Source organism: Erinaceus europaeus, chromosome 2 (genome assembly GCF_950295315.1).
Source record: "Erinaceus europaeus chromosome 2, mEriEur2.1, whole genome shotgun sequence".
Taxonomy (NCBI): Eukaryota; Metazoa; Chordata; class Mammalia; order Eulipotyphla; family Erinaceidae; genus Erinaceus; species Erinaceus europaeus.
The window spans coordinates 1,978,234-1,989,148 of NC_080163.1; the positions used below are offsets into that span (position 1 = coordinate 1,978,234).

Below are 10,915 nucleotides of genomic sequence, written 5' to 3' on the forward strand. Positions count from 1 at the left end.
CAGTCTCCCACCTGTGACGCCAGCCCAGCATAATGGTGCCCTGAACAGGGAGTGGCAGTCGATGTTGGGTATAATGCAAAGGACCCATGACTTAATTAATTGTGGCCTGAGCCACATATCTAATATGCAGGTGGCCCCAGGCTCTTGTCTGGAGAGAGGGTGTCCTGGCTGGAAAAGGGGCAAGAAAGCTGGATCAGGGAAGAGAGTAGCTCCACATAACTGGCATATGTTTGTAACAATTGTTGACTGCAAACCCCATTGATTTGACCAGGGACCCAATTCAGCCTATGAGCGTAGGGAACCTTTTGTGGAATTTCTTTGCAGTCTTTCAATCAGTTTGGTTGGAATGGAGAGTTTCCCAGGACCAGTGACTGCATGCATGCTCCAGGTTTAGAAAAGAGAGCTCAAAGCAAAGCCCTAGTGCCGAGTAGTGTCGTGTATCAAAGTTAGAGTACTGTTGTTGTCACCTGTAATGATTCAGTCATGATGGAATATTTCAGCGAGGATATTCACCAAATCATTGATAGGTATTTGATAAGGGCTGACCAGTTGGAAGACATTCAGAGCAACATTGGCAGAAATGCTTCACCACTTGTGAATCTGGACCCACTGCTGGCAGGGATTGGTCTCTCCCATGGGGGTTCCTTCAAAAGCTGTCAGTTCTCTGGGCTGGGGAGATAGTCAAGCGATTATGCACATAGACTTTCCAGCCTGAGGCTTGAGGTCGCAGCATCCATCCACAGCAGCACTGCAAGCCTGTATTTAGCAGTGCTCTGACTGCTTTGGCATGATCTTTCTTCCCGCTGTGTGCAATGTGACTGTGGTCACATTACCTCTCTCCCAGAAGGTGGTCTGCTTCAGTTCACTTTTCCTTGAGTGTTGTGCAATGTTGGTCATCATTTTTCCCTTGGCCAATTCTGCTTCTAAAGACGTCTTCAGGTCATCCCACCAGGTCACCTGCCTTGCATTGCTGTTGTCTATTGACATAATCACTGTTTTGCATGAGCCCCGCCCTGCCTACAGTGTATTGGTTTAAATCCCATGGGTTAGAACCTTCGCCATACAGCCACTATGGCAGCCGCGTGCTCTTTTTTTTGTGTGTGTGCTCCACGTCCTTTCCTAGCCATTTCTGTTTCCCATATGTTGGGTAGTATGCCATCTCCTCCGGCTTAAAGCTTCTGTCTCTAACCCTGCTTAACTAAGCACTGGCATCCCTGCAGGGCATTGGTTTGATCCCACTTGAAGCTGCAGTCTATTTACATAAACCACTGATAACTAAGAGCCACCCTGTCTCCATGGTATTGGTTTAATCCCCACTGATTCACGATGTCTGTTTGCTCCCATTCCCCTTCTACTACACCAGATCTCCACCAGCCTTTTTTGGCTCCACCCTCTCGATGTCACAACCTGTTTCCACCCTACATGGCGAGTATATAGACAAGCTGCTTTTCGGAGTAAAAACACTTGGGATTGCATTCCTGTTAGTTCCAAGAGTGCCAGAGTCTATCTCCTGCAATGCTAGCTCGGCAGGAGTTCCTGATCCCTCTCCCACGCAGCAGCCTAGCTTGGCTCAGTGGAGTTCTCTCCAATCCAGAGAGCACTTGCTCTAGAAGAAGCACCCTCAGTCTATCACGACAGCAAGTGCCACTCTCTCGACAGAAGATGTAAAAGGCATTTTTCTCTGATCAATATAGGATAGCATTGTATTCCCATCCCAGTCCATGAGTCCTGGAGGCACATTCTCTCTCTCTCAATCTCTTTCCCTCTCTCCCTCTCTCTCTCTCTCCCCAACACTAGCATGCCAGTGTAAGGTCTGATGAAGCTTAAGTCTCCTATCATTATGTGATAGAACGGTTCTTTCTCTCAAAGACTATCATGGGCTTCATCCAGGGAGCATAGTCAAGTACAATCTCATGCCGACATTCTAGAGATTATGATAGTTCTTTACAAAGAATATTTATCTGCTCAAATAGAACGCTGGGAGTAGAAGTTACACAGAGTGACATATGAGATACACACACTCACACCCACATACAAACACACACACATACACACACACAAGGAGAGAGAGAAAGAGTGAGAGAGAGAAATGTCAAATCAGAGAGAGAGAGAAGGGAGAGTGATTTTTATTACAATGGTTATACGTTATTGCCAGGTATTACTACTCCTTCTTATTATGGAAAGAAGTTTACTTCTCAAAATAGAGCAAATGCTGATAGTGTCTACAAATTCTCTAACAATGTATATTGATAGTGGTTTTCCAACAGAACTTGTCTAGATTTTCTTTTGTAATATTTGAGATGCATGTCATTAGGGTGCTTGGATTTTTATGATAATTTAACCTGCAAGTGAAATGAGTAGGGACCGGGTGGTGTCACGCTGAGTCCAGTGCACATTGTTCAGAGTTCTAGGACTTTCACAGGGTTTGAGAACCTGTCCACACATGCAGCGGTCCACTTCCTGAGCAAGTGACTTTCTATGGCTCTCCCTGCCTCCCTCCCTCAAACTTCCTCTCTCTTTGGCTGTCTGTCCTATCCAGTAAAATGGACATAGATGGCTGGCCATGGAAGGGGATTGGAAGTAGAGTTGCAGAGCCCAATTGTCGATGTGAGAGGAAATAATACAATAAAAGAAAATAAGACAAAAGAAAACAAAACAAAGGAAGGTGGAATCAACTGAAGTACTATGAAATGGAATGAAAGGAAATGAAATTCAAGAGAAAAATTCAATAGAAACCATGAAACGAAGAAAGGAACCAAGGGTTTTTAATGATTTATATGGTTACGCACCCTGAGTGTGGTACACACAATAGGTGATTTCTCTTCTCTGCTTCATACTTGCAAGTGCAGGTGGAGGCACCTATGAATCAATGCTAACATGCCAGCAGACCAGACTTACAAAAATCAGGGAGAAGAAAGAAGGGCCTGAGAGAGTAAAGTGCTCCCCATCACAGTGGATCTTCATCATTTTTCCAAGATGTGAAGCCAGCAGCCGGTTGTCTGAGGGCACCATTACTATTAGCTGGGAAGGGAGGTGTCGGTCTGCTTCTAAACTTCTGCTTCTAAAACCCCTTCTGTTGCACTGCTTAACGCTTTGGTCTATGTCACAATCACTGTGTTACGAGGGAATCGCCCTGCCTGCCGGCCATTGGTTTCTTCACACTCGTTCGAACTCTCTTTTTGCTCTGCCCCCTCTCCTACTCACACCTCTTTTCCACCACAGGTTTGCATTCTTTTTCACTCCACCCACTCTATGTCACTTCCTGTTTGCACCCTACTTGGCGACTATCAATAAAGCTGCTCTTCTGATGAAACATATATTGAATTGCCTTCTTGCTCCGAGAGGCCTAGGGTCTGTGTCTTTCGATGCTAGCCCGGTAATAAAGATAGAACTGCATCTGACTCAGCCATGAGTCCTTGGTCGTCTGTCTCCTGGCCATGAAGCTAGCCCAACAGGGAGGGATACAGATAGCATCCTAACCAACATCGCCAGCCCGCTCCACTCAGCCACACAAAGCAGGAGAGCTGTTCAGCGCATCTGAGAGTACTGAACCTGCTCAGAAACTTGGGGAAAGGAGTGTGTGTCTCTCTTGGTTTTTGTGTGTCTCTCTTTCACTGTTGTGGGTGAGTGTGTGTCTATGCGTGTGTCTGTATGTGTGTGTGTGTGTTTGTGTGTGTGTGTGTGTGTATGTGGCACATAGTTTTCCTCTCACTGTTTGGGTGGTCCACAGTTTGTGTGTTTGTGAATTCAAGCCCCTTCCCACCTGGGTGTCTGTGCAGCATGGTAGTCTCAGGATCCATGGCTGTGGCCACCTCCATACAGACACAGGCAGTGCCCAGTCCATGCCCAGGCCTGCTCATTCTCCATGTTCTGCTAAGATAGTTGTGTAGAGACAGAGGATGGAGCATCAGCTCCCAGGACATAGGGCAGAGTCAGAGTGTGAAACGCACTGTGACCACTAGGGTGCAGCACACAAAGCCTGAAAGAGGACACAGGGGAGCAGGGCTATGATGGCAGGGTTGGAGTCTGTAGGTCCAATAAGGGACAATCTCGAGAGTAAAATCAAATCGTGCTAGATGTACACATGCTGAAAAATGAATCACGTCTCCAAAATAGAAAATGCGATTTCCCTGAAAAAGGGAAATAAACGTCTCACCGCTGCCACGTGCAAGCAATGGAGAGCCACTGCACCCTAATGATGAGTGGGTTGTGCGGGGGTAGGGGGTGTCTCTAGGTGGATTACACAGCCTGTTTCATGGCAGGACCGTAGAGGACAGCAAGACAGACTCCATGCCTGTGGCACTGGTGCTGTGGTGTCTCTCTGTCTCTCTTGCTTCTCTCAGCTATGGTAGGTAGGGAAGTGGACCAAGGGGCAATGAACTTTTGCAAATGGCAGACTAATGGGTATAAATCCCTATTGTGAAACCAGAAGAAACAGAGGTTTGGGACCTTAGGATCTGATGCTGACAGCTGAGCATGGGTGTTGGAGAAGAAAAGGGTGGGGGATGTCGAGAAAGCTCAGTTTCATGTGCAGTAGTACACACAACAACCACAGAGCCACCATAAATGCAAGAAGCCTAACCACCCAGCGAGGGGGAGAAGTTGTTGATACCGAGCTGGGGGCTCAACCTGCAGATCCTGGGACTCTTTCCAGGTGGAGTCAAGGAAAGAGACACAATGACCACAGCCGTTTATGTTCAAAACTTTATTGAGTTGACCTATCAGTCAGTGTTGATCACTCCAATGTCTGGACAAGAGACAAGGGAAACAAGTGGAACGTGAACTGAGTTCTCAGCACAAAACAGATGGTAAAATCGACACACTACCTAGACATGAGTGTCTGAGAGGAGGGGCATTCGCTTCCACAGTTACCCCCCCCTCCACCTCCCCCAAGCACGGGATTTTGAGTTTCAATCACAGTAGCAACCAATCACAGTCAAAGATCTGTGAGTGTTTCAGAGGCACTGGAGACTTTGTGGTACAGGCAAACAAGCAAGTCCATGAATCAAGACCCCCCCAGCGCCCTTCAAATCCCAGAAAGGGCCAGATGCCAGTCAGCACCTGGTCAGAGAAGGCAGAGCTCAGAGGTTCCAGGTAGCCCATGGGGCCCCTCCCCAGGGTGCTCATGGAAAGAGCTCCCCTGTGAGGAAGAGGCCTTGCTCTGAGGAAGTCCCCAAACAGGGCGGCAGCCCAAGTCAGGCAGGTTTCAGTTCTTCTAATCCATACTGTGCACTCCCTCCCGGGGTTGGGGTTCAGAGGACGACTGAGTGGATGATGGGGTCATGACAAAGTTCAGTGGCAGAGATCTCAGGCTGAGACGATGTCCAGGGTCTCCATGTAGAAGGGAAGCATCCACGGTGTCCCCAGGACTGGCTAGGCCTTGCTTAGGTGAGCCACCAGGAGAAGCCCTGCCTGAAGTAGCCTGAGATAACATGTCTTCATGGGAGTGGCAAGGCCTCCCTCACAGATTTCCCATCAGCTTGTTCTGGGGTCCAGTCACCTGGGGTTCATGAGCACAGGCGCAGCTGTCACGGGGTTGTTCAGGTGTCTAGGTCAGAGGAATGTAGGATTCCCCTGAGAACCCAGCAGACTACTTCTGCTCCCAGAAGTAGTCAAAGATGTGTTCGTCTTGGATGTCGGGCAGCAGCTCTGGAAAGACGAGTGGGATCAGGGGGAGGAGTGGCCTCGGGGTGTCCTCTTCCTGGCAGTCAGGGTAGGGTATGCCTGGGCTCCCTGTGAAGGCACCCCCAAGGCTTGGCCTTGCATAGAGAGACAGGGCTCCTGAGTGGAGCAGCTGGCCACATATGGCTGAGCAGAGTGGGACCATAGGCCACTGGGGCAGCTGAGAAGGCAGGCTCCACAGGGGAAGGGGCCAATGCTGGGGTGAAAGGCCAGCACAAGCCAGGAGCATATGGGCTCTGCACATCTCCAAGGCCCAGGGACTCAGCCTCCTATCGGTAAGAAGCGATCTCATCCGCTATGTCAGGGTTCTCACCTGAGGAGGGGAGGTGGGAGTCCAAAGCATTGTATTCCATCAGGTCATCGATTTCCTTGTAGAGTAGCTGGTTATCTGGCGGTAATAATCTTAGGTCAGAGGGCTCTACAGGGTAGGCAGTGGATAGTGACGGAGAAGGGTCCACTGTGTTCTCAGGGCCCCAGACTGGGGTGCTGCCACTGTTGGGTTCCAGGCACTCTGTGCTGGTGGGGCCTGCAGGGTCTGGAGTTGAGGGTGTGGCTCTGGAGCCACAGGCAGGTGCTGGGTCCAATGAATCCATGGGCTCATATGAACCCTGGCTTCCAGGGCTGTGGGGCACAGCAGCAATTTGCCTTGGGGGACATCCATCAGTGGGTGTCATTGCTGGGGCATAAACATGGGTATCCTGAAGGCCTTGAGGCTGAGGCGTCGAGTTGTCCTTTGCCCAGGCCCTCTGGTTGGAGAACCACACCTGCAGAGTAAGGATACAAAGAGTGTGTGAGTGGCCTGGGCTCACAGCAACCCGGGTTCCAGAATGTGCTCTGAGAGAGCCAGCTTCCCCCCTCCCCTCACCCCTACACTTTCATCCTAACTGGAGGCCTGAGCCCTGAGCCCTGGGGAGAGGAGGCAGAACTCAATCCTCAGTACTCTGGTCCAGGTTATGTCTCCCAAGAGGCTCTCTATGGAGAGGCCCTGAGAGTTGGGCTCAGAGACCTCATCCAACTATTGTGTTTCCAACGGAGACCATGGGCTGTATGAGACTAGGGAGGCCCAGTGTTGACTGCACTGCGGGGACTCTTTGACAAGGGACTGCTTCATTCGGTTGGGCTCTCAGCTGCCTGTGTGGGGTCTCTGGAGGTGGCTGTCACCTACTAGGTGACACTGAGGGTGTGTGGGTTGGGGCCCGAGGGGAGAGGGCAGTGTGCATACTTACGGAGACTCGGTCCTCCTTCAGCTGCAGCCTCTGTGCCAAGGCCAGGATCTCTCCATAGCCTGGGTGCTGGTTGTGCTGAAAGGAGCTCTTGAGCCCCTGCAGCTGTTGTTGAGTGAAGAACGTGCGCTTCCTCTGGGTCTTGGTCTGCCCCATGCAGGGAGGGGCTGGGGCAACGGGGGTGGCCCTCTGGATTCTCACCCAAGCAGCAGGAGCTGAGCACCCGGCGCTTGGGTTGTCGGTTGTAGGGGCCACTGGAGACTGGAGGACAGCAGGATTTGTGGTGATGGGCTGGTGCACTGCCAGCCCCTGTGGTGGTCCTGGGGCTTTGCTCTTTGCTCTCGAGAGCTTGGCACGCTGGTTCTTAAACCAAACCTGCAGAGAAAGGACGGACGCAAGGGCTGTGTGAGAGGCCTAAGCACATGCAGTGTCCAAACACGAGACTGTCAGAAGCACTGACTCCCGGATGACTCTGGAACATTCCTGAATGGAGAGGGGACAGTGTCTTTCTTCCCTTAGGGTTCTGTTGAGGACCAGTCTCCAGGGAGTCTCCTGCTCCTGGAGACCCTAAGGTGTGGTCTGTTAGACCATGGCAGTCTGTGCAGTGCAGGCCAGCCTGGCTTTACCATCAAGGGTGACGTCAGATGCGTGCGGCACCCCATCAATTTCGCCAGGGATCCTGACACCGTCATCTCCTCTGGACCTGCATTCAGACTTCCCGGAAGCTGGGCAGAAAGGATGAGAATTGGGACGATGCATTCTCCCCCCATTATTGTTACAAATAATTATACTGTCACAATTGATTCATAACACTTTGGCAGTGCCTGGTGGGAAGGGAGAGTCTGAAGCAACCCCTCTCCCTTACACAGGGGCATATTAGAAAGTTACATTATGAAAGTGGGTCCACATAGACGGACGAAAGAAGTCATCTTATGACCTGCCCCTCAAAGAAAGAATGCAGAGGGGGGTCAGGCGGTGGCGCAGTGGGTTAAGTGCATGTGGCGCATATCGCAAGGACCGGCGTAAGGACCCCGGTTCGAGCCCCCAGCTCCCCACCTGCAGGGAAGTTGCTTCACAAGCAGTGAAGCAGGTCTGCCAGTGTCTATCTTTCTCTCCCCTTCTCTGTCTTCTCCTCCTCTCTCCATTTCTCTCTGTCCTATCCAACAACGAATTGCATCAACAAGTGCAATAATAATAACCACAACGAAGCTACAACAAGGGCAACAATAGGGGGAAAAAATGGCTTCCAGGAGTGGTGGATTCATGGTGCAGGCACCGAGCCCACCAATAACCCTGGAGGAGGAAAAAGAAAAAAAAAGAAAGAATGCAGAGATTGAGGCCTCCCAGGTACAAGTTGACATATCGAAACAAAGAAAGATTAATAGTTAAACGTTACCAGATCTAGATGAGCAGTGGCCCACGACTAGGCAAAGATCCGTATGCCCCCCATAGAAGATTAATGATAGAAAGAGCCCTCAGGAAAAGTCAAAAACAATTCTAAGTATGACCTCCCCTGAGAACAGTGCGAGATTTTAAGTATTGTACTATTCTTTACAGAAATAGGGGAGTAACATTTAACCTGCGAAATCCACAAGACTATGATGCTTATTGCTACTTCCTTATGAGCACACACACACACACACACACACACACACACACACACACAAATATGTGTGTAGAAAAATACCCCACCCCCCCATGCAGGGCAGAAGCCCTGAGTCTTGAAAGAGCTGGAAGCTTCCCTGCTTCAGGTCTGTTCCAGGATGGTCCCGGAGGGTGGCTTCAGAGCTTGCCGGCCTGGAGTTCAATAACAGAGACTCTCTGGGTCTGGGCTGGGCTGGGATTCTGGCTTCGATTCTCCCTCACTGGTAGAGGGCACCCTCAGAGACTCTCGAGGGTGCCCTAAGGGGATGGACCCTTTGTTCTTAAAGCCTGGTCAGTGAAGATGCTCGGGGTCTGGCCTCTCATTAGGTGTACAGGGCCGACTAGAAGCCTGTCTCAGGTACATTGGGTGTAGGCAGAAATAGAGGGGAAGCAGTATGTTGGTGGGGGGGTAGGTCGTACCATCACGATGTCCTCATTGAGGTTCAGTTTCTGTGCTAGGGCCTGTTGCTCGCAGAACCTGGGGGACCTGTTGTGCTCAAAGTAATCCCGAAGCTCTTGCAGCTGTTCATCTGTGAAGAAAGTGCGCTCTCGCCTCTTCTGCTTCAGGGTGCTCTGCTGCATTGGCAACACTCCTGGTGTGGGGAGATAGGCTCCGATGAGCCCAACAAGTCAAATTGGTCAGACTTAAGACTTAGTTGGGTGCCCACTGTCATCCCCTCTCTAAAACCCTCAGTCCCCCTGCATCCTGGATGCCCAGACTCACCCTGAGGAGAACTGAACGCTGACATCTTCACTCCTTCTGTTCCTGGCTGCACTGAGACACAACCCATTGACCTGGCTTTTTATACCCTCCCTCAGTTTCCTTAGGGCCAATAGAAATCCCCTCACAGACACACCCACTCTGTGCTTTGCACTACATCCCCCTCTATATGCCCTCAGGCTCCTGGATACAGGCTTCTCTATTGCACACCCTATTCTCATCAGCAATGTGCTGGCATAGTGTCTAGGCATAGAGAACCTACTATTTGCTTCCAACGATTTGACATCTACTGTGTATTGGACATCAGCTATTTTTTTTACATTGGAAAGAGAAGTGAAATCTGACTGTCGTTGTTTAGCACACCTTCTGTTGACATTCCTATTATGTTTCATGTCATTTCTGTTTCCTTCTTTTCTATCAGAACTGGGTGAGTTGTGGCCTTTGCTCATGCCACAGATTCAACCTTTGTTTCCTTTATCATCAGTGTTTTCATGTCTTAAAAACTGCATTCTACCGAGTGACTCTTGGGATTATGTCATAGTACAGATTTTTGAATTGTATTTTAGGGACATGGTAGTCAGTGTAAATTAGTGGACATTTTCTTTTTTTTTCACTTATTGATAACGTGGAAATATTGTCAAGACTATTGATTACAAGGGGTACATTTCCTAAATTTATCCACCCCTAGAGCTTCCTATCTAATCCCGCCCTTGCAATCTTCCCAATTCTTTAACCCTAAGGGAGGATGGGCCCAGGATCCTTGTGGGGGTGTAGAAGGTGGAAGGTCTGGCCTTTGAAAGTGCTTCTCGACAGATGATGTGTGTTGCCAGGTAGATGCATACTCCCAGGCTTTGTGTCACTTTCCCTAGTGTTGCAGGGATCTGGGCATGTGGAGATCTAAGACCCATGGTGGGGTCCTCTGCCAAAGAAATCCAGCTTGGCATAATGGTACTATGTGGAAGCCGGTTGCTAAAAAAGAGTTAAGGTCGATCAAAAGCACAGCTAATAGTTGATTAACCACTAACCTAAAGGCTGGAATAGTGCAAGTGAAGATGTGGAGTCTCTGTTTTGGAAAGAGCAAGTAGGACTATTGTTGGTATGCTTCTAAATCCCCTTTTTTCCATTGCTTTAATCCCCCCCTGCTTAACATTGTATTCTATTTACATAACCACTGTTAACTAAGCACTGCCCAGCCTGCAGGGCATTTGTTTAATCCCCACTCGTTCATGATGTCTTTTTTGCTCAGCCCCCTTCATGTAGCACAGCCTAATTTGCACCATGGCTTTTAATTCCACCATCTCAACGTCACAGCCTGTTTCCACCCTTCTTGGCGAGTATATATATGGACATGATTGAGATTATAGATACTTTAGGTCACTTAGATTGTGCTGCCTTGCCCATGAATAGAGAGATACTGATTCTCAGCTCAGCCAGGAGTCCCTTATCCTCAGTCTCCCACCTGTGACGCCAGCCCAGCATAATGGTGCCCTGAACAGGGACTGGCAGTCGATGTTGGGTATAATGCAAAGGACCCATGACTTAATTAATTGTGGCCTGAGCCACATATCTAATATGCAGGTGGCCCCAGGCTCTTGTCTGGAGAGAGGGTGTCCTGGCTGGAAAAGGGGCAAGAAAGCTGGATCAG

General features: G+C 49.7%; 1 protein-coding gene across 1 annotated transcript; it reads right to left on the bottom strand.

Moving 5' to 3' along the window:
- Positions 1 to 5,590: 5,590 nt before the first annotated feature.
- Positions 5,591 to 9,131, bottom strand: LOC132537073 (homeobox protein ESX1-like). The gene is made up of 5 exons (XM_060186515.1): positions 8,970 to 9,131; positions 7,107 to 7,280; positions 6,909 to 7,052; positions 5,996 to 6,446; positions 5,591 to 5,649 (listed from the first exon to the last, which is right to left on the bottom strand). The coding sequence occupies exons 1-5, from the start codon at positions 9,129 to 9,131 to the stop codon at positions 5,591 to 5,593; spliced, it is 990 nt and encodes a 329-aa protein (XP_060042498.1).
- Positions 9,132 to 10,915: the final 1,784 nt, after the last annotated feature.